The 24,553-nt window shown below is 41.3% G+C and overlaps 1 protein-coding gene across 5 annotated transcripts in view; it reads left to right on the forward strand.

Annotated features, from left to right (window-relative positions):
- The first annotated feature begins 3,947 nt into the window (after window positions 1–3,947).
- Window positions 3,948–24,553, forward strand: part of LOC148034747 (uncharacterized) — an 80,138-nt gene continuing 59,532 nt past the window's right edge. For 4 of the 5 annotated variants that reach the window (XM_087679711.1, XM_087679712.1, XM_087679714.1 and 1 more), the window contains exons 1-5: window positions 4,047–4,281; window positions 4,391–4,511; window positions 5,282–5,452; window positions 5,563–5,637; window positions 5,745–5,816. In XM_087679711.1, the coding sequence (XP_087535837.1) occupies window positions 4,170–4,281; window positions 4,391–4,511; window positions 5,282–5,452; window positions 5,563–5,637; window positions 5,745–5,816 (551 nt within the window). In that variant the 5' untranslated portion in view covers window positions 4,047–4,169. The other variant, XM_087679715.1, reaches the window with a different exon arrangement.

Here is a 24,553-nt window from a genome sequence, read left to right on the forward strand (position 1 = left end):
CAAGCTGGGTTTTTAAACTCTTAAACTTATTAATGTGTATGGAGATGGAAGCACTATCCTTTATATCCAGCTTATAAAATTGCATGAGCAATTTTACCTTTGAATTCTTTACTTGAGTACCAAAGATCTTGTCAAGCTCTTCCCAAGCCTTTGTAGCATCTCTAATGCCAGAGATATGATGCAAGGCATCATCAGATAGTCCCCATGCAATGATGCCTAGAGCTTTGTTGTTCATCTTCTTCCATTCTTTGGTTCTTGGTGGAGCTATTGCAAGTATCCCAATTTCTGCATCTTCCTTCTTGTCATCTGTATCTTCTTCCTCATCTTCAAATAGGTCCCGTAAATCCTTCCGCATGAGGTGGTACATGGTTTTCTCCTTCCAGGCATGGAAACCTTCTCCATTGAACTTTGCTATTTGCTCAAGCTCTGCCATATTGAGCATCTCCAATTAACTGAGAAAAGACCAGCAAGGGGGATTTGTGAAGTGTCACAAGGAGGTCAGTGTCAACTGACACTAGTTGAGTATCAATAAATACTATTCTTGAGCTTAGTATTGAATGTCGGTGCTTGATCTTCTACTTGCTTGTTGATTTGAAGTGTTAATATTGCTGGAAATTGAGTTCAGACTCAGATAAGAGTGACAGTGTGTCCCCTAAGTTAAAGGGAATGAGAAATTGAAGAAAAAATGAGCTTGGACCTTGATGGCTATGGCTTCCTGGATTAGGGTTTTGACCCAGGCCTGGTTTTTTCCAGATATCTAGAGCTATAGTTGATCATTTTGAAAACTTTTTTTATGGAAATGTAGCTTACTCCATGTTCTACAATAACCCCATGAAAATCGTCAGGATCGGGTATAGCAGTATGCGCATAGATCAATGAATCGTCAATAGGCGCAGTTATGGCAGGGATGTTGAATTTCAGCAATGCTAGGCTTGTGAGTGCCCAATGTCAAGCTTAGATATGATAAAAGAAGCTCCTTGAGTAGAAGAACAATTCTCCAGAAGAAAGCGCACTGAAGTATTGCCTAGTTTGAGAGATATGAGAGCTCAAAGTGAGGTATGTTCTGCAGGCCACAAACTGGGGTTATGGCAGCAACTGACAATAGTGACAATGCCGAGGTCCAGATAGCCAAATCTCATGGATTGATGTGATACAGGGAAGCTTTGTGAGGTGGAAAACACCTCTCCAAAAGAAAGCTCAAAGAGATTTGGTATGCGGAGTGAGATACATGAGCTTCAAGATTACAGGGTGCTGCTGGCTATGGCTGACATGGAAGCTCAAGTGAAGGTAGAATTGAGAGATGAAGTCATGGACTAGAACTGAGCTGACTAGAGTTGAAGAGGGATTGAGAGAGAGTAGAGGAGAGCTAAACCATGCTTAACTGAGCTCTGATACAATGTTGAAAAACACGGATCTAGAGCATGGCAGCTATGGAGGTTGGAACTCAAAGTAGAAACTCATGAAGACATAGACTAGACAAGACCAATTGTCACACAAGTGAATTAGGTTCCAAGATTGAGACTTGGACTCATAAAGACATTCTTGTGTGTAAGGACAATGACACTGACACTTGATTGAAAGGACAATAGCATTGCATTGAATTGACACTGACACTTAATTGAAAGGACAATAGCATTGCATTGAAAAGTGAACCAAGTACATGTCTTTATAGCTTTCCAACTTCTCCACTCTCCTCACAGTGCTTATGGGATACAGCACCTCATCCTGCAGCATACATCATTTGTCTATTTCTCAACAATGTTGAGATATCATATGGTGAATATGAGTTGGATAGGGGAGTATTGAGAATGCAATTGCAAGAGGTTTAGAATCTTTTGATTATGTTTTTTGTGATGAGCACTTTGTTGATTTTTTTGTGTTGAGTAATGTTTATGAGAAGGTTAATTTGAGTTATGCGGGGATTCTTGAGTTGACTTTAGTTAGAGTTGAAGGTTGTAAGGAGATTAAGTTCAACTTGGAAGAGAGTAGACCTTGCATGGCACACTCTAATCTTTCTGTGGATGAAAGGGATATTGTTTGAAGCAACAATAAACTTGAGAGTGAGATTGAGGGAGAAGTAGAGTTGAGAGGACTAAGGAGGATTGTCCTAACATTTGGCTTGAATTTCCTTAGACAGGCTTTAAATGGAAGTCAGCTTAGACTTTGCTTCAAGAGATTAGAGGTGGACTCCAATGAGTCTCTACTCTCAATAACTCTCACCCACTAGTCACCTCATTCCCTTCTCACTACACTCAATGTACACCGTTTAAGATGGAACCATGACCTTACACTTATGCCCATTGCTAGGGTTACATGCACAACCCTCAAGTTGGTGCGCAGATCGGGTGTTGTACGCTTGCGCAGTGAATGCCGGAAGGTCCCCAAGAACAATAGAACTCTACTTTTTGCACAAAATTCAAGGTAAAAAGCATGAACGACATGAACAAGAGACCAATTGGGTGCAATCTCCCCCCATGCCTTGTGTGAGCGCTCCACAAAGCATGTATTTTATGTATTAATCATCTTCAAGCTCAAATAATAGCCCAAATTACAAAATAGCAAGCTTTTAGCTTTTAAGTTTGCTTTAGCACAAAATAAGAATAAAGCTAACGGGCGGTGCCCAAAGAGTCTGGCATGCCCAATACAATGTCCAAGTACAAATAACATAGTCGTGCGCCCATGCGCATACAAAATAATAAATAAATATCCAACGCCTCAATAAATAGGCGCGACAAAATATAGACGCCATGCTTAAGGTATGCGCCCATCAAAATATAAGTGATAAATCGAATACTCGCTATCCTCCAATGCTTTCCTCTGCCACTACTGCTATCTCTACACATCAACTGAAGTATTCACAATCATTAGTAAAATAATACAATTAAACCGACAAAAGTGAATACCTAGCAGTCTTCAGCTACAATAAATAAATCAACTGGTTAGAAATCAATCATAACCTTAATTTATAACGAGTGCGCACTCTAAACTCATAAACGTTTATTAATTTAATATGCATTTTGTGAAATCACCCGCTATGGAATCACCCATGTACACACTAAATTAATGAAATGCCTGAAAAAGATAGGTGTCCCCATCAACTTCTCGCACAAAGAATCCACTTTGTGTAAGAGCCCCGGTCAACAAAGTTTACGGAATCCACTGTAAGACCTCACGGAATCCACCGTGAAATACGCCTCCTGGCATCACAAGTGCACCTAGAAAGGCATACTTATATAGCTTATGAACTTGTGCTCCAGCTTTCAATGTTGGAGTTAAAAAATGCATTCAGTATCATTCCATGCAAGCCAAATACCCAATGTTTACAAGAAAGTATGCCTTGAATTTGAAAAGGTTATGCATGTTTTTTGTGTTTTGTGGCTAATGCATTGTGTGAACAAAGTTTCTTGAGTAGCTTTAAATCCTTTAGCTCTTCATATTCTCACTTTTAAACAAATGATGATGGAACTCCTTTCCACCCCCACAGGTAGAAGCACTCTAAAAGATCCAATAATCAACTAGGAACCATAGCTTTCATTTGATGTCACCCTTACATGATGTAATGTCCCCATTACTTAGTTTATTTTAGTAGACAATATGTATATACATTCTAAAAATTGATTTTTGTTGAAAACAAAATTACACATTTTTAAAATCAACTCTAAATATAAAAATAATTCTTATTATTAATGAGGTATTATATACAAGTTCACGGAATAAAGACTTAAAAAACCCTCCCAAAACTAACTTATTAAAACAACGTTTGTAATATAAAACAACAAAAAAAAATAGCATAGTGAATAATCACTTGACAATTAAATAGACTTGAGTGATTAGACTACAATAATGATAATACGGTATTGTACTGTACGTACATGAGTGTGTGGATTTATAAAAAGTCCAAGTGTGCGACAGGAGAGGGTTTGAAAAGTCAAAACGTGGTGCGACTCGCGAGCTCAGAGAGAAGACGAAGAGCGGTTTTTACGTGGATGATAGAGAGAGAGAGAGACACAGGGTTGTCGGAGTAAAACGAATTGGCTTACGTAACTACTTGCCTCTCTCTCTCTCTCTCTCTCTCTCTCTCTCTCTCGATAATCCATCTCCACAGACAGTGTGTACTGTATATCTCTGTAGACTAGTGTATCTTTCATCTCCACACAGAAGTGCCAGATATGGCCTTCCCCACCTGCAGAGCCTCTCTCATGAACCTGCTTGTCCTTATCATCAGCATCGCCATGCAGCTCCAGCTTCAGCTTCCATGCTGGGCGGTCGCTCTCTCTGACGGTAAAGCATCGAGAACTCATTCGCTTCTTCATATAATGATCAACCCGAGCTTATCTCTTCCAATTCCTTATATCCAATCTGTTTTCTATCTCCCTCTCTTCCTTATCAGGGGCTTCCTTACTGGCTGCCATGGAAGCTTGGAAAGCGAACTTCTCCACTTGGAGGGGGAGTGATCCGTGCCAGGGCTGGGAGCATGTCGAGTGCGACAGCAGCTCTCGCGTCACCAAATTGTGAGTTTTTGTCTCAATTACCTGCCTATTATCCATACAGAGCAAACGAAGGATCCTTTTTTGGGGGCGGGGGTGTGCGTTTAATAATTAACGATTATGGAAAATACAGAACACAAAAAGGAGCAGGGCCTATAATTATTGGTTATAGGAAATGCAGAGCAAAAAAGTGTCAGTGGATATAGTTATGACTATGGGAAATACAGAGCACCAAAAGGGCTAGGCAATATAGTTATGATTAAGGAAAATACAGAGCAACCAAAAAGCCAGGTGATGTAGTTGATGAAATACAGATCACAAACAGGAGCAGGGGATATAGTTAATGACTATGGGAAATACGGAGCACAAAAAGGAACAGGAGCTATCAAAGAGGTTTTTGGCATTTTCCCGTGTGTAAAAGGGGGCTCTTTTCACTGTTTTTCCCCTATCAGTTCAAAAGAACGAGCGTCTGCTTGGATGCGTAGCATACCTAGCTAGCTGCGGTTGGGGCCAAGGGGATGCTGACCGTGGGTGTGAGGTGCCTGCGGAGCAGAACCTCATGATGTTGTCGTAATTCACCATGTGAGAACTACAGTGGAAATTTGTCTAAAGCTTCTTGGTGTATCCTTAGTGATTATAGAAAATACAAGGCACATAAAGAAGCTGGGGTTATCATTATTGTCTATTGAAAATACAGAGCATAAGAAGCAGCAGGGGCCATAATCAATGATTATTGGAAGTTGAATGATTGCTTGCTTTTATTGTTCCTTAAGTTTTTCTGGTGGATTTTGTAGGAATTTGTCTTATACAGGGATATCAGGGCCCATCCCAACTGAGCTGAGCAATCTTCAGCACCTGGTTATCCTTGATCTTAGCAATCCACGGAATCCCAAAGTTGCCAGTGGTCGAAATCACATTACAGGAGACCTTGCCCCCCTTGGACTCTTATCCAACCTCCAATCTCTGTAATTCATCATTCCATGGATTTCTGTACACATATGCAATACTTGATTGACTGGGAACATCTGCTAACTCTCTGCCTAAATCTGTGTTTTGTTTCCATATTGTTCCCCAGAAATGTCAGCTTTAATGATATCCACCAAGAGTCATTTCCAGCAGCAGTTCTCAATCTAACTAACCTCATTGATTTGTAAGGATGCCTCCCTAGTAATCTTTCCCCTGGGTTTGCATTCATTATATTATTGAGCTTTGTTGTGATTTTCCTTGTTTGATGACATATTTCTCTTTCTTTTACAGGAGGATTGATAATAATTTCTTGTCAGGCACCATTCCAAAAGAACTCTCACAGCTGACCAAGTTGCAGTATCTGTAAGACATCTATCTTCCCAATCATTTAGAGAAAAGTAGAGAAGCATTTATCAAATTTACAGTAAGTGTTATCTATTTCAAAATGTTATGGCAACCAATCTGGGACACATGATTCCAAGATGTTGGAAAAAGGGGTTGGATGCATCTATTCACTGGCATCCATTGGGAGTAAATCAAGAAGTTTAGGTCTTACCTAGAAAACACATTCTTCATCTTCAATGCAACAAACAGCACGAGATGATTCTGCATGTCTCACACAAGGTCATTCAGTAGGCCCTTATGTTTCCTACACAGATAAGTTCTCATGTAGACTGTGTGCTATATGATGTCATTTAAGCAGGGGTTGTTAGCTTCCACTTCAGCCTAGTAGTAAAAGCAAGACTCTAGATTTCTGTACTTCCAGTCCTGGCATCAGACCCATGATGGTCTCAGCAAACTGCTTCTGCTTTCCAGCAGTTCTAATCTTATGTCCATTTGATGCATTGTATCCTTTTGGCTTCCTTAAAAGCTAAAGACATTTTCAGAGCTTGTTGTGCATTCAGCCAGCTCTTAAGCCAGTTGATACTAATCCTTGGCCACTTATTCAAGATGAGCAATTGTCTCTTTTGGCATTTCAGGTCATAAAAACCCACTGCCTCTTGTTTTCACAGCTCCATCACTTCTTATAAGCCGCTTAGAATGAGTCATGTTTCAGTTTTCTCTACCTTTTTTCTACATATTCATAGTTAAATTCATGATGACCATCACATCTTTCTCACATAGCTGTAACAAAGCTCTAGAAACCCTAGGATAGAACCTTTAAGGGATTGCATTATTAACAGAAGTTATCCAGTAACTTGAGTCCAGTTTGGCATGCTGTGTAGCTGGATTAGCCCTAGTTCAAGCCTAGAACAGTAACTTGTAATTTTGGGCATACCAAAAGATCATGCACCCGAGGGGACATAAAGCTTAAGAGAAAAAGGAGCTGAAAAGGATACTCTTACTATTTTCAGCCCCTTTTTCTTTTAGCTTTATGAATTGTCCTGGTTACTCCTTGCTCTCCTAAACAATAGCAGCCTTGTAATTACACCTTTGGTTCTCTGTGCTAAAGAAGTTAATCCTTTCACTCTTTCTTCTCTTCCTCATGTGGATAAGTTACAAAGTTGGAGTCAAAGTTTACATATATGACATAATGAAGGCTCATTCTTATCTTTCAGGCTCTCCCTTGTATTCCTTTGTGTGTGCGCGTGCGTGTGCGCATGCATGCTCTTTTTTTGGGTTGGGTTTTTTGGTGGGTGTTTTTGGGGGGAGGGAGGGTTGCAACTTGCCCATCTTCAACTGTGAGTTTGTCTCCAACTCTTTCATGTCTCTATAGCTGCAATCATGTCTTAAATAAATTTTTCTCAAGCCTCAAGAATTTGTCTATTTAATTTCCTTGAAATATTTATTGACAAAAATAAGTGAAATTTCAACTACTAAGGATACTACCTTGTACATGGTGTTTACAATGTATCAGAGCTTTGGCTTGATCCTTCAGCCCTATGCTAGTATTGCTTATAATTATAATTTTGTCTTATCTCTAGCTCTTGCATTGCATTGCATTTTTTCTTGTATACATTTTCTTGGTGTCTTTGATGGAAAAGTAGAATGGTATAATCCAAGGCATTTGAAGCCTTATAGAGGGGAATTGACATCTTCATGACCAAATTTCAAACTAGATAGAATTAAGAAGCCTGTTGAATCCAAGAAAAGAAGCATATCTGCTTCCTGGAGGCAAGCCATGTCAATAAAAGAAGCTGATCAAGAAGCCCTATACTTTTAGAATGTAAATTGGATTGAATGTAAGGACCCTCTCTATCTCAAAACAATGAAAAAGATCCTGTTATGAGTATACCATTATCTTCTTCCAAGTTATTTGATGTCATTTCTAATGGATCCTCATCAAGTGATGAAGAGTCCCAACCCTTTTTGTGAAAGATCTCATCATTGTTTTAAGCATTGACATTCTTCACCTTCAGCTCTATCTTCATTTCCATCAATCACTTCATCCTTTCCAACCTTGAGATTTGCACATGAACGAAGAGATAATAAGGAGGAGACCAAGTCAAGTATCCCAACTTGGAAAAATTTCAAATTTAGTATGCATGATGGTTCCTATTGTCAGAGTGCAACGATGTGGAAGTGTATTGCCCGAATGAAAGAAAAGAGTGAACTTAGAGAGAAAGAGATAGTAGAACGATGAAGATTGCAAAGAATGAATGCTGAATATAGAAGGCGGTATGTACAATGGGCTGTGGAAGTACATTCGGTTGAAGATCTCTCTCACCTTGCACAAGCATGAAGTGATGATGACCAGGGGGATAGGCACCACTCGTTGGAATTGGCCGACTGCTACATGGCATTGTTTGCCTGCCCGTCTTGCTTGGACTGCTCAAATTGCTGCCAAGCTGCTTGACTGGCCTGCCCAAACTGCGGAACCTGCTCCTATAGAAAATGTTGCTGCCTAAATTGCCCAAAACTGGCCTGCCCAAGCCTTTGCCCATATTGGAGGTTACCAAATCTCTAGCACCCCCTCTCAGATCTTGGACATGGCGTAAGGCTAAGGGATCTAGAATGTTGATGAAGAACGGCTTGAGGAAATGCCCATATTACCTCTCTCTTACAATACTTCACATCAATGATCCCCCATCCAAGATATTCTCATGGATGAAGTGATATTGGATCTCAATGTGCTTTGTCCTTCCATGAAACGCGGGATTTTTTGCTAGGGCTATGTAGCTCTAATTGTCACATAGAAGTTTGGTAGCTTTATGTTGCTCACATCCAAGCTCATTTTACAATTTCCCAAGTGAAACAGTCTCACAAGTGGTAGAAAACGCTGCTCACATCCAAGCTCACTTAACAATCTTCCAAGCTAAACAGTCACACAAGTAGTAGAAGATATTGCTTGGTATTCCACCTTTGTCAAAGATATGGCAATAGTAGGTTGCTTCTTTCTACTCCAAGAAATAGCATTTGTACCTAGGAGAAAAGAATAGCTTGTAGTTGATCACTTGTGATTAACATCACTTACCCAGTCTAAATTTGTTGAGGCTCAAAGCACCAAAGTTGAACCTCTTGCACCTACTAGATAAAAGAGGCCAAGGTTGGGGGTTCCCTTTAGGAACCACAGAATCCATAAGGTAGCCTGCCAATGAATCTTCTTGGGCTCACTCATGAACTTTGCAAGCAAATTAACTGAAAAACACAACTCAATCCGAGTTGTAAGAAGCCAAATAAATAACCCAATCAATTGTGGATATTTGGAAGCTTCCGTTGTTGGTGAACCAATGTGAGTCAAAGCCTTCCAATTCGGAACCATAGGAGGAGAGAGTGTGTGATACTTCATCATCTCAAAAGTAGCCAAGAGCCCCTATACTTACTGCTGTTGGGAGAGAAAGTTTCTCCTCTTAATTTGTCATATCTCATGACCTAGAAAGAAGTGCAGAAGCTCCATATTTGTCATCTTAAGTGTCTCCTTAGTCTACTTGATCATTTGTGCATGTTTGCTTGTCATAATGAGATCCTCCACATAGAGTACAACACCTTTGGCTGCCCTATGGACATAAAGGTTTAGATCACAAGCAGATCTCCGACACCCAAACTTCTCCCGAAGAAAAGAGTCTATCTTCTCATTTTCCCTTGCACGTGGAGCTTTCTTAAGGCCGTAGAGGGCCTTCTTTAACTTGTATACCTTATCATTAGAAGGTGAGAACCTAAGAGGTTGCTCAACATAGAGCTCCTCTTGCAAATCATCATTAAGAAAGGTGGACTTAACATCCAATTGATATACCGACCATCTCCTATGATTGATGCAAATACCCTGAACAATGTAATATGCTCAACAATTAAAATATTCGCTTGTTTTCAAGACTTAATATTTCAAGAAATGGAGAGAATAAATAGTTAAAGCTTAATATGACAATTTACAACCATGGAAATGTAAAAGTAATGGAGACAAGATTGAGGGTTGAAGGTGGGTAACCCTCCTTCAAGGAATTTATTTCTGCTCAACCCAAGTCCGTTAGGGAAGAGCTCAGTTTTACAATTAACCTAAGAATAAGTAGAACTAGTTCTCACTCTCACAAGATTATGAAAAGATATACATACATGTATGCATCACTTACTATGCAATAAAAATAAGAGATTTCTTTACAAGATGTGAGTAGAAAGAGGAAAAATCAGATTTTCTGCATCGTTGATAAGCAATACATTAATATGGCTTGGTTTTTATTCTAGAAATGGAAAAAGAACTTAAGGAGAAAGGGCTGTAATGAATTCATAGGCTTGTTGTCTTGCAAAAAAGCCGCAAAAAAAGAGAGAATATGGGGATATTTGATAGTATAGGAGTAAAGGATGATGATGTAGATGAATGGGGCTGACTTTTGGCTATCTTTACCTGTTGTATAAGAGTTTACGGCCAAGAAAATTGATGCAGAATGAAGAAAAACGAGTCCTCTTTATAAAGGAAAGAGAAAAGCTAGTGTAAAAAGAGAAAGTGGAGTAGCACGAGGCAAGTGTCTAGCCACATGTCATGAGCTGTGACAAGTGAAAGAACACTTGGAAGCTTGTGTGAAAAGTGTTCTGATACTTTTCTCTTCTCGATGGCTTTTCTTTTTGGGCAAAGTACTATCAAGAATAGAAACAACTAAATTTAGTAAGTACTGTCAAAATATAAAACTTACTATTTTAGAATGTCATTCATATGTTTTAGAACTAGCATTATTTCTAGAAGAATCCGAGGCTTCTAAAATTTACGAACCTTTTAATATTTAGGGACCCTTCTTTCCCCCAATATGGGTGTCATGTGAAAGCTCTTTACAAGTACATTACAAAAATAATGCTAAAATCTTCAGATGAGTCTCCCATGTAAAGATGCGTGCATTTTAAGCTTTGCATCTACACATACATAAATTATAAACATTTTATGATCATATTATCTTGCTAATTGTATCTATTTGTTTTGATAGATTTAACCCACACTTCAAGATATTAATGCTTTCTATATGCGAGCTTCACCATGATATGCTTAACTTCTAGTCATAGGCACCCAATTGGGTTATATAGGTGAAACTGTGCACTATCTTTTCTCTAACCCACTACGTAGACCCATCATTATCTATAACCACTCATCAATGGCAAGCTCTAATGCACTTTTCTTTATATTTAGTAAGTACAAAGGAGAAAAATTTAATAAGCAACTAAATATGCTAAATAATAGAAAGGATACAAGTTCTTTTTTTGTTGTGTTATGACAGCTCTTCAACTTTTACATAGTTGCCCACCATTATTTATGACCACTCTTGAGTGGCCAGCTCTAATGCACCTTTCTTTATATCTAGTGTCATGGAGATATGGAATTTTGAGATGCTTTAATCTTGTTGATAACATTTAATTAAGATATTAATCAAATGTAAAAGGTTGTTTAGCATATGGGATGTACATGGCAGGTATTTCATGGTAACAAGCCAAGGATCCTAAGGATGTAGTGGATATCAAAGGAAAAAGTTGTGATAAGCTACGCCAATTGGGTTTTGATGATCAGTTGATGTCAATTTTGGTCCTAGGACACTTGTTTGGCTTATAAGTGTTAGTGGTGGCTTTAGGGACTAGCATTAATTACTTAATCAATGCCAGTCTAAGGGTCAATTAGAGGTTAGGGACCACTCCAGGTTGCAAATGGACTAGCTAATTTAATTATGGATGGGCACATTTAATTTTTGGCAGGCTTAGAAGGATTGACATTAATTTAATGACTGGATAATGTTGAAAAATGAGTTTAGAAGACTGTCACTTGCAAAAAATGCCCATGCAAACTTAAAAAACGTTTTAGGGGGTTGAGTCTCAGCATTCAATCAGTTTTTAGTTTGAGAGAGAGGGAGAAGGTGCCACTAGTTAGAATTCAGACCAATTTTTAGCCATTGGTGGCAGTAGATAGTAGCCAAGGGGTCAGGAACAACATACAACAATAATTCTAGCACTAGGAGCTGCTGGTGATAGCTTTTAATGGAGATGATACCAGATTGGAGGACTCCAAGTAGTAGGCGACAATATTAAATGCTCATCGACGCAAGCTCTAGGCTGATTTTAGTATTTTTCCACATGAAATTCTGATTTTTTCTCTCTTTGGCATTTTTTCACATATTCCAGCATATTCTCCGACGATCTCAACATTTCTCAGCTATTTGTAGCAAGTCTCAGTCATATTTGTTGGACAACAGAGGGATTTCTATTGTAAACCCTAAATTTTTACAAAAATTAGGATTTAGCAAACACCTTGGGACCCGTGCCGTCAGTAATAGGCATCCTACACTGAAATCAGCACCTGTAATTTGTGGTATTGATAGGGATTTCAGATGCCTAGCCATCCATTGTAAATTTAGGGCAGCATTTGGCGAGTTGGGGTCCAATTTAGAGCAAGTCTTGGGTGAAATTCAAGGGGCAGTGGGCCCAATTTTTTTGTTGATTGTTGGACCAGCAACAAGGGGCTTTTGGATCAGCGGAGGAGATTGTGGGATCTCAGCTTGTAATAAATCTATTGGCAATTGAAGTCAATGAAATATGAAAAGGGTGCTAGTTTTGGGGCCAACAAGGTGTTCAATATCCAAGATTATTAAGGTAAATTGTGCATTCAATTTATGTTTATTTGTTGATTATTGTAATTAAGCGCTTGATTAGAGAATTAACACCCTATCCGAGAAGAAAGACTAGTTAGTAAATGCAAAGTTGACAAATTTAGTAAACAACTCAATATGGTAAATAATAGAAAGGATACAAGTTTTTTTTCTATTGTCTTATGATAGCTCTTTGGCTTTTATTTAGTTGTCCTTAACTGAAAAGCTTTTTCATTTGGTTGGGCAATCCTTCATAGATTTTTCATCTACCCATTGCACATATATTGCAAGTGAAATTTTGAATTTTAGCAAGAATTTTTGTGTTACAAGGCCACTTCTTGTGATTCGATCCTTGTGAAACAAAATTTGTCAAGGTTTCAAGAGTTGTTTTGTTTCTTTAACTTCTAGGGGATCTTTAACAATAATGGGTTTCTTTTGTTCTGGTCTTGTATAAGGCTTTAACGAACTTATGAAAAGCATCATATATTTCCTAATGAGTAGAAAGCTCAAGTAAATAAGAAACTTCATTTATTTTGTCAATGACTTTGAAGGATCCAAAATATCCACTAGAGAGCTTTGGAAAAAACGAGTTTTGGTTGCAACCTTATGTTAGTCTATTTTTATTAGATTTTAGCAAGTTATATTGACAAATTTCAAAAGCCAATGTCTTCTTCATTTACTTGCTTGTTTTTTTTGTTGCTCTTGAGTAGCTTTGATAGTGGTTTGAACTTAATCCATTGCTATTTTCAAATTTGAAGCTAATTCAACAGCAATATAAATCTTATCTTTAATTGAAATGATTGGAGAAGGAATCACTTTACCCTTATTATCTCATTTGGAGCTTTTCTTATGGATGGGCTCACTGTATTGTTGTAAGCAAACTTCAGCAATGGAAGATACTTTTCCCATTGTGACTTATGCTCACTAACATAAGCTTTCAACATATCCAAAAGGGCGAGATTCATGATCTTTGTTTGGCCGTCGGTTTAAAGATAAAAATACGAGAATTTTAAACTGATTTTCAAGTTCTCAAATAAGGCATACTAAAAGTTTCCTGTGAATTTGTAATCTTTGTTTGAGATAATTTTAGAAAGTGTACCATGTAAGTTGAACATATGTTGAATGAAAAGTCTTGTAGCTTATGAGGATTTCAATGTTTTCTAATATGAAATGAAATGTTATTGCTTGTTGAATCTATTAATTATAACCCAAATCATATTATGAGACTTAGTTGAAAAAAAAACATTTATTTGATAGATCTTAAGGTGTTTTTCAAATACCTAAGATGAAATCCATTTTGATAGATTCTCATGGAGCATTAGACACTGAAAAAGATTGTAGCAATCTTGGAGTCTTCTTCTTGTCATACTTAGATATTTGACATGCTAAATAAGTCTTGAAGATATTATATGTATCTCTTTGTAATGTTAATCAATAAAAGAAATGTTAAATTATACTTAAAGTGGCTGCTTTTCTATGTCATGCATAAAGAGATTCATGACTTTCTTTAAATACTTTTTATCTAATAAGAAAAGTGATACAAACATGATTATTCATGAGAAGATAATCATTTTTAATGAAATAATTTGGATGAGAATCTCCTTGTTGTAAATTTGTCGAAACTACTATAAAATCAATATCTTGATCATAAATATTCTTCATTACTTCGAAATCTTTATGATGAGCTACAGTAATAGTTGCAATGTGAGGCACTCTAGAGAGTGTATTAGTAACTACATTATGTTTTCTTGGAGTATACATAATTTGAAAATGAAACATAGACAAGAAATTTTTTCATCTTGCATGTTTTTTTGTAAATACTTTTTAAGTCTTGAATACTTTAAGCTCTGGTGATCAATTTATAAGAAATTCATTGCCTAAAATATAATGCTTCCATATCTTTAGAGCATGAATCACAACTAAGAGCTCCATTTCATAAATGTTATATGTTTTCTCTACGTAATTTAGATGATGGCTTTCAAAGGCTATGGCATGGCCTTCTTGATTTAGCATTGCACCAATATAATCACTGCGAATATTTACTTCCATAACAAATGACTTTATCAAATCTGGAATAATAAGAATAGGTTTAGAAGTGAGAGTTGTTTTCCGTTTTGTGAAAGTTGTCTTCTCTTTCTCTCTCCATTGTAATGAGCTTTTCTTCTTTGTAAGGTCATGAAGAGAAAAAAACTATATATACAAAATATTTGATAAAGCGACAATAATAAGAGCATAAGCCAAGAAAAGATCGCACCTCGTGTATATCATGAAGATCACACCATTCTTGAATTATTTTGATCTCCTTAGGATTCTTTTGAATTTCTTTAAAAGAGATGACATGTCTAATATAGTTTATTTTGTGTATGAAAATTTTAACTCTTTTTACTATTTATCAAGAGTTCATTTTGTTGGAGCAGTTTTAGAACAATCTCTAAGTGTCGATGGTGCTTCTCTTCATTCTTGCTAAAAACAAGATAATCATTAAAGAAAGTATTGATATATTATCGATGATCTCGAAAAATGTGCTTTATCATTTAATTGAAGGTGGCTAGTACATTAGTTAATCCAAAAGGAACTACCAAGCATTTATAAATACCAAATGAAGTAAAAAAAACAGTTCTATATATATATTGTGGTATTATTATGATTTAATGATAACCACTCTTTAGATCAATATGGCTGAAAACCTTTGAGTCTCCTAGACAATCCAAAATGTTGTCATTTTTGAAAATAGAAAATTGATTTTTCACAGTGATTTTGTTGAGAACTTGATAATCGATGCACTTTTTTGAATGTGCCATTTTTCTTGTGAACAAGAAGAACTTGTGAACAAGAAGAACTCGTGAACAAAATGGTGAGCTTGAGTAGATGTTTGACTTGTTTTTTGACTTTTTCTTGGTATGATGCTATATTTGGAGAAGAACTGTCCGAAATGATATTAATATGGTGGTATTCTGGCTTTTCCAGGGGAAGTTGATAAGGAAGATCTTCCAAAAAATAATCTTCATACTTTTCCAAGAGTTTAAGTTGCTCTTGGTTTTTATCATTCATGTTATTTTTCATATCATTGACATAGAGTAAACAACGTAGAACACAATCCTTAATTGCTCTAGAGATTTCAATATGGCTTATCATAGGCATGGTATCTTTGGATATTTGCTCCCCTTAAGGGACGCTCGACGCATCTGTCTATATTAGTCATTGAAGATAAGCTCCAAGGAGGTCTAAGGCTTCTGAGAAGCCTTGTTTGGGATCACATCACACTATTATTTGCTTTTGATTTAGCATACACAAGGAGTTTGACTCACCCCAACCTTTGGTAAGCCACAAACCATTTGCTTATGAGATGCCTTTCGAAAGTACTTGTGGTTGAGGTGACTGAACCAAACATGCCAAAACTTGACATGTTATTGAGAAGAAAGAAGACACAAAGAGCGGGCCGTTGTCTTCTTGAGCTTGTAAACAATGAAGACCATGTTCCTTCTTTCCATGGCACACTACCTTCCCCATTTGGCCATTGAGAATCGAGAATGATTGAGCATCGAATTCCACACGTCCTAGTCCACATATTGTGCTCACTGAAAGCAAATGAAGCGAAGATATGGGACATATTGGACCTTTGATGTAAAGGCACCACCTTTACCATTGGGAATGATATGAATCTCTCCTATGTCACGAATGGGAATGGAAGAGCTATGAACAATGTAGACTTGATCTTGCATCGAATGCAAATGATCAATTCTTTCTTTGGAGTGAGTTGTGGCGGGAAGCACCACTATCTACTAATTGTTCACGAGCATGCCATCAGTGTGGCATCCAAGAGTGAAGGTGTCTCCAACACCTCGAGTGGCAATTGCTCCAAGGCTTGGAATCCTTCCTGATGTTCTCCTTCTTATCATCCATCTTGTCCTTTTTGGGTAGTTTTCCTTCCAATGACTTACCTTGCCACACTTGTGAGAAACGGTGTCCTCCTTCTTGGACTTGTCATCCTTTTTCTTCTTAATTCGATACCATGGGAACTAGCTCTTCCCACTTAATGGTATCAACCCGTCTTGAAGCAGTCAAAGAAGTATAGAAACCAATGTAATGAGGGAGCTGTGCTAGAAGAGTGACTAAATTGTTCTTTAAGGAGATCATCTTCTATGCATTGAGGACCTCCGTCTGTAGTTGTTGGAGTTTGTTTATGTTATCTTTCATTTGATGTGAACTTTTTCGGATCTAAGGCTTGCATTTGCACTTCCAAAGATACCCTCTTCTGTTAGCAGAGTATTTGTCAGCTCATGTGTGATTCTGAGCTTGATCTGGGCTGGGCATTTTTATTAGGTATTTTAGGTATTTTTCTGGTATGGCATTTTATGTCATTGGGGCATTTTTATGCACCAGCCGGCCAGCATTAATGCTGTCCGACCAGCATTATTGCTCCCCACTTTTTCAGCCTATTTATACTCAGTGGCTCCTCCTCAGTCATCATCATCTTCACCATCTGCAGACTCTGTGGAGAGAGGAGCCAGTTCCAGTGCCCACGCAGCCAGTGACTCACTGTTGTATGCGACTGTCTCGTGTTCAGATATATGGATTCCATTTCCCGTGCATACATCTGAGTTCTCATCTGTATCGTGTTCTTTTCTTTTCTCTTTTTGTCTTGTGTTTCAGTAGTTTATTTCAGCACATGTTTATGCTTCCACCGCTGCTTCACTTCTGACATCTTCATCTCGGTATCATCGTGTTGTATAGTTGCTCCAAGTGCAGCCATATTTGTCACTCACCCACCATATACTTCACATGAGAAGTGAATATTGGTATGCAAGAGAGAAATATGAATGAGTGAATGCGCGCATTCCGTTGTCCTAGTTAGCCTATGCTTTCTCCATGGCCGTTTACATAGGGTAAGAAAGGGTAGAAGAATCTTTGACCATCAGATGATCAATGGCTTTGGTCATGAGCTCTACCAAATTGTAGGACTCTAGTATCGTTGCTATCATCACCTTCCAAATGCTGAAGTTATCACCATTGAGCTTTTGATCCTGGCGAAGAGTTGGTAGGATAAGGACTTGTAGTCCACAATGGCATAGAAATGCATGTTTGCCTTGAGAGACATCCTTCTCCCACCTTGAATAGATTGCATGTGCCAAGTAGTCCCCCTCTTGCTCCAAAAATATAGGAATCTAGGACTTCCTTCACCCGAACTTGAGGTTAGTTTACTGCCAAAGGCAATAACTCAAAATCTACTCTAGAAGCTGAAAATATAGCCTTTTCAGCAAATTTCTTATTGTTTCTGCACACACAAACAATAAAACTTTCTCTATTCATGTTGTCAAAAGACGATGTGCCAGCAAGACAGTAGGGTTTGTGGTGAGGAACACGGAGTGAACTTGGCAAACACTGAGAAGAGAAGAGAAGAGAGAAGAAACTTTGATGAATGGAATGATGAAGATCTGAATCATGGAGTGAATGTGATACAAGGGAACAAGGATGCTGTAGCACAAGGAAGATGATGAAGACAACCATGAACCACGAACTGCAATGTTCTCCTGATGGGGTGTGAGGGTGGTGGAGAGGCTAGAGAGAAGAGGTAACGGATTGAATGAATCAACCATCAAGAATGAGTGACAGAGGCAGCCTATAAATAGACAAGAGATTGTCTAGGGTGGCGCCCGAAGGGAGGGTGCCGGCTGTCTAGGGTGGTGCCCCACTATGGGCGCCCAGCCCCTTTTTGGGGCTGTCCACTGTAAAACCGTAAACGCAAAGCGCGAAACTCTAAACGCAAAACTACGGACGAAGGGTTTCTCAACACCCTCTCTCAGGCCCAAAAAAGGGGAACAAGAGAAGAGTGAGGTGGAGATGGAATGCTACATGTTGAAGAATGCTCATGTAGTAGGTGCCACTTGGACAGTGTTCCTTGTGGGAAAATTGTTCACTTGCCCAAGCGCCCTAGTACAAAGATGATGAAATCATATAATGCATAGGAGGAATGTCGGACTTTGTGTGGTGCTGAGAACCATAAGGATATGCCTGTACTTGATCTCGGGAGTAGGCTCCATGTTGACCAAGGGACAAAGAGGTCCACCCTAGAAGCTGAGAATATCACTTGAAAGGAAACCTTTGAAGATAGTTAGGAGACTGGATGAGATGTAGAACCCGAAACTCAACCTCGGGAGAGAAGCCACTAGCTTTGTGACTCCATGTTGAAAGGAATATGAAGGCCTAGCCACCAAGTCACTGTTGAAGATCCAAGTGCCTCGATCAAGGTAGATCTTCTAGATCTTGGGTATGAGTAGAGGAAATGATTGCTCAAAGGAGAGCCATTCCTTGAAAGTGAAAGGTGGTGGTGTGTGAAGAACTTCATGGCACACAGGGTCCCTCTTTGAATTGGAAGGAGTAGAAGTAGGAGCCCCCTCTGAAGCCAAAGAAGAACTGGAAGCCCCCTCTGAGGGCGAAGTAAGAAAATCTCCCTTTGAATCCTAGTCTGAGAGAGAAAGGGAATCCAATCACTCATGGCTCATGGAATGTGAAGCATTTGATGATGAAGGAAGTACCGCCGGCCGTGCCGAAGAATATATTTGGGGCTCGGAAGAAGACGGAAAGCACCTAGAAGTCGCCTCTCTAGCTTGAGTGGAAGAGGGTGGGGAAGAAGGAGGCTTAGGATGAGCCAAGGGTGCGGAACAGTCGTGGGCTCTCAGGAGAGTGGACTGTGGAGGAAATGTGGGTCGTGGAAGCCATTGTACCCAGAAGTGGGTGGGGGAAACCTCCGTGCAGTGGGGTGGTCTCTAGGAGGGCTTATCACCTCGTAAGGTCTTAGAGCCTCCATTTGCTCAAAAGGACTTAGTGCGCATTGGTTATAGCTTATTGCCTTGAGCATAATACTCTAATAGTCGATGCAGAACGATCTTTGTGGCCGAGAAAGGAGAGATGGCATAGGAAGTGCCAGGTGGGAGACGCGTATACTCCGGGGGGGTGGGGAGCAAAGGTTGAAGTTGGCACACATTGGTGGTGTGTTCGGTGATGCCACAATAGGAGCACCTAGTAGATTGGTCATCTGTAGGTAAAGAAGCCACGGGTATCAGTGTACCTTGCTGAAGAAGGAAGAGGTGAGCCACGAACCATAAACTGCAATGTCCGACTCAAGGGGTGTGAGGGCAGTGCAAGGGCTCGAAGTGAACTGCTAGTGCGAGGAGGATGCTATCAGTAGTAAGAGGTTGCAACTAGTAGATGAATGCAAGGTACAATAGTATGGTGGAGCTATTGGGTTGTAGAGAATAGCCGCCAGTAGACTGGCTGACCCGCCAAGTTGCAGAGAACAGCCACCAGCAGTAGTAAGGAGAGGCCGCCAGTAGACTAGTTGAGTCGCCAATAGTAGGGGGGAGCCACCAGCAGTAGAAAACAGCCACCAGCAACAGAGAGGAGCTACCAATAGTTTGGCTGAGCCACCAACAGCAGGGAGGAGCCGCCAATTGATTGGGAGGCGGCAGCAGTCTTGAACGCAGGTTGGAAAATAGCAAATGCAGGAGGGAGTAGCTAGTAGTTAGGATGTTGATGCAGTGGAAGAAGAAGAGAAGTGGATGCCGAACCCGCCACCGGTCTTTACCTTCATTGGAGTGGAGGATCTTTGCCACTTTTTGAGCAGATCCAACTCTGATACCATGTCAAAAGATGATGTACCAGCAGTGAGATAGTAGGGTTTGCAGGGAGGAACATGGAGTGAACTCGGAAAACATTGAGAAGAGAAGAGAAGAGAGAAGAAACTTTGATGAATGGAATGATGAAGATCTGAATCATGGAGGGAATGTGATACAAGGGAACAAGGGTGCTGTAGCACAAGGAAGATGATGAAGATAGCCATGAAACATGAACCGCAATGTCCTCCTGAATGGGTGTGAGGGCGGTGGAGAGGTTGAAGAGAAGAGGTGATGGATTGAATGAATCATCCGTCAAGAATGAGTGACAAAGGCTGTCTATAAATAGGCAAGAGACTGCCTAGGGTGGCGCTCAGAGGGAGGGTGTTGGCTGTCTAGGGCGGTGCCCCACTGTGGGCACCCATCCCCTTTTTGGGGCTGTCCACTGTGAAGCTCTTAACGTAAAACGCAGAATGCAAAACTACGGGTGAAGGGTTTCTCAACACATGTGTGCTTCCGCTCACTCCCTCTTGCCTCATATACTGAAAACATTGTCTTTGTGTTGCACTGAAAACTCCTCTTTACATCTGTCCACCTCACAGCAGCCCTTCATTGCTCTAATGCCATGTCAAAGTGGAGTGTTGCAGAAGCGGATGCATGGGCTGAGTGAAAGAGATGAATGCACAAGAGAGAGAGAGAGAGAGAGAGAGAGAGAGAGAGAGAGAGAGAGAGAGAGAGAGGTGCTGAGAGGCGAACGGAAGGTCGACGATGGCGGCTCCTTGTCCTGCGCGTCGCCCTGCCCTCCGCCTCCCTGCCCTGCGCGCCTAACCTGCTCGACGCCGCCCGTCTGCGTGTCGTTTCCCTGCTCGACGCCGTCCGTCTGCGTCCGTCCGCCTTGCCGTCTGCAGTCCTGTCGCCCTGTGTGACCTCGGACACCTGCCTGCCCGTCGCCTGCTCCTGATGCCCCTCGCCTGTCCCGTCGCCTGCCCCAGAGCCTGCCCCATCGCCTGCCCCGCCGCCTGCACTGTCGCCTGCCTCTGAAGCCCCGTGGGCTCTGCGCCTCCGTTTCGCCTGCACTTCGCCCTTTCGCCCTGTGCGTTAGGGTTTCGGCTGACGCCTGGCCCCTGCCCTGCGCCCCCGACTGTCCCCCTCTACCATCGACTGTCCGCCCTGTGCTCCACCCCTCCTGTCCTTGCACTGTTAGGGTTGTGCCCTGCCGCGCGCCCTCTTGGGACAGGTCTTGACTGCGGAGGACAAGGTTGCGTTTCCCGCTCTCCACCGCGCGTCCGTCCTCCTTCGAGATCCAATCGTGATATAAGATGGCTGGTCTGGATCTGGATTTCATAGACCAAACGGTGACAGCACTTGGCCCGGATTCTGATACTGAGGAACCTGAGGATATGGTTCCGTGCACCGAAGAGATGCCCCTTGGTCCTGACATCCAGCCTGCGGGTAAACGTACCAAGCATACTTCGGAAGAGACAGGGTTCATCAGGATCGTTCCTATGCTCAGGTTGCTTCGGATTCTGTGGACTCTCAGGATGTTGACTGGGAGCATTTGCTGGAATTTGCCAACACTCTGCTTGGCGATTATGTTCAACATAATCAGGAAGCCTTTTCTGACTCTGCACCTGACGATGTTCTGGAAGCCACTGTGGATCCAAAAACTGTCCTACGCTCCTTTTCGGTGTTTTATGATCACGCTGTGATACTCTTCTTCACTGGTCGAATCTCGCTGCTTTCCCGTATTCGCCAGTGGCTGCATAGTCTGCTACAAGGGGAATGTGTTGAAGAGATTTTTGTTGGGCCCCGAGGTTTTTTTGAGGTCCTGTTGAAATCTGAGACGCACCGTGCTGCTCTCCTGTCTAAACTGCCTTTGTTTTTTGATCGCTGGTTGGTTCATGTTGTTCCATGGCGCCCAATGGCAGATTTTCAGCGTCTGCTGCAACGTGAATGCCCTGTGTGGGTAGAAGTGGAAAATTGTCCGACTGTTTATTGGCCACTATTGACGGATGCTATGGCCGATGTGGGCACTGTTCTGGTCCCTCCAAGTCTCAGGGCTGTGAATCGCAACCGCTTGTGTATGTTATGGGACACTGCAAGGAAAAGGCCTGCTTGGTTACGTCTCAATTGCTCTGGCATGCATCCGTTACACTTTCATTTGAAATGGGGCAATTTTGTAGGACATTGCTTTTCCTGTGGACAATTGGGGCACTTTATGGCCGAATGCCCAGAGCAGCAACACACTTCAGATGTTGGCCATGTTGCACCGCCCATGGAAGATATGGTGTGTGATGCTCCGTCGCTGGATACTATCCACCCGCCTAAAGTTCTGGACAAAGGTAAACAACAGGTTTCGGGTCTAGATTCCCGTGCCACTGATTGGGTTGAAGTACGTGCAAAAAAAGGCAACAGGGTTGTTGCTGGCATGGAGAATATTGTGCCTACTACCTCACAAGATTCCATGCGTACATATATGCGCAGGAAGGAAATGTTGTCTTCAGAGCGCTCTGCTCCTGCTATGGTTTCCTCTGCCTCCCGTCGTCAGCCCGCCAGGAAAATGTATTCGGATCGTCCAAAGGGTCCACCTGCTAAGCTGGCTTTTGATACCAGAGGCAACGTCATTACCCCGTGGGACCGTCGTTATCCCCGTTCCATCCCCAAGCCAGCAGATATGCCGTCTACTTCCAAATCTGGTCCTCAGAACTCTTTTGCAGTGTTGGCAGATTTCTTGGACGAGGGAGTCCTGGACATTCTCGCAGAAAAAGTCAAATCGAGGCAAGCTGTGCCTCGTACCTGATTTTGTTTTGAATACACATGAAAATAGCCACGTGGAATGTGCGAGGAATTTGTTCTCGACACAAGCAACATGCCATGTGGACTGTATTGTATGAGAATCAGTGGGATGTCCTGTGCGCTGTTGAGCACAAGAGTCACGGAGAAGCCGGAAAAGTTGTGGATTGCCATGGCTTCCGTTTGTTCTATGCAGGGACACAGGCCATGCATTATTCGGGTGTGCTCATGATTGTACATGACAAATATCAGCCTGTTCTTATTAAAAATGATGTACATGGCCGCTTTCTGGTGATTGAAATCTTATTCGAAGGGGAGATCTTATGGTTACTTGGCCTCTATGCTCCGAATGATCCGTTATCTCGTCGGGAGCTTTGGAAGACTTTGTAGACCTCCTTGTCACTTGGCAGACGAGGTTTATTCATGGGGGCTTTCAATATGTGTGTGGATTCTTCCCAGTCCACATCGGAGCATTCGGTAATGGATGCGCCGGAAAGTCGTATGTGGCATGAGTTGGCTCTTGCTGTTCTTGAGCAAGATCTCTGGTCCTGGCTACACCCGTCTTCTACAGGGTTTACTTTCCATTCTGCCCAGTATGCAACAACATGGTCGCGGTTGGACCGCATCTACATCATGCAGAATGATGATTTTCTTCCCGAGATGCTCGAAATAAAAGTGTTGCAGCAATATGCCTTGTCGGACCATTTCCCTCTGCAGCTTGAGCTGCTTGCACAACCCATTGCACCTTTCAAGCAATTTCTGGAGAGACTCCCTTTGCGTTTCAACTCGTCTTACTTGAAGCATGCAATCTTTCAGGGCTATATGCAGCAATTGATTGACAGACTCTTCTTGGACTTCTCCTCTCAGGGCACTGCTTCATTTGAAAGATTGCTCTCTAATGTGCAGCGGGTTGCTCGGCAGTATGGGATCTATCATGCCTCGCTTTGTCGGCGGCGTCGACAAGCAGCGGAGGACCTACTGGCTTTGGTTCGTTCTCTGCTGGTGGACACTCCGGATGATGCATTTCTGCTAGCACTGGCTATGCGGGTGGCTGATCTTATTAAAGAGTTCCAGTTGAAATCGTATGACGGAGACGTTGCAAGATAGTGCATGTCAGACCCATAAGTTCTTTCGAGCTCTCCATGCCTCTCCTGCTCGAGAGAACATGACCAAACTCGAGGATGCAGAAGGCCACCTTATCCTGGATCCGCAGACTATTGTGCATATGTGCAGGAACTATTTCCGTGACCTTCTTGGTTCCACTTCTCCACCTTCAGCCCAAATTACTCAGGCCCGTTCGGTTTTTTATGACCTGGTCCGCATTCAGGTTCCACAGGACATGCAAGCTACTATGGAGTCAGATATTTGTGAGGCAGAGGTTATGGACGTTTTGTTACACTTGCCCAAGGATAAAAGTCCGGGTTGGGATGGTCTCACCAATGAGTTCTTTGAGGCTTTTGGTACCCAATTGGCAAAACCATTGCAGGCTTTGTTTCAGCAGGTGTGGGAAACGGGGATCATGCCTTCCTCATGGAAAGAAGGACTTATTAAACTGCTTCCAAAGGTTCCTTCGCCATCTATGTTGAAACAGTGGCGCCCAATTTCTTTGATGGGTTCTATGTACAAAATCTTTTCCAAAGTAATGGCGAATCGGCTACATAAGCATCTCCCTGCCATTGTGCACCCTCTCCAGTATGGT

This window comes from Lygodium microphyllum, chromosome 6 (genome assembly GCF_053477565.2).
Source record: "Lygodium microphyllum isolate KBCC chromosome 6, Lygodium_microphyllum_v1.1.10, whole genome shotgun sequence".
Classification (NCBI taxonomy): Eukaryota; Viridiplantae; Streptophyta; class Polypodiopsida; order Schizaeales; family Lygodiaceae; genus Lygodium; species Lygodium microphyllum.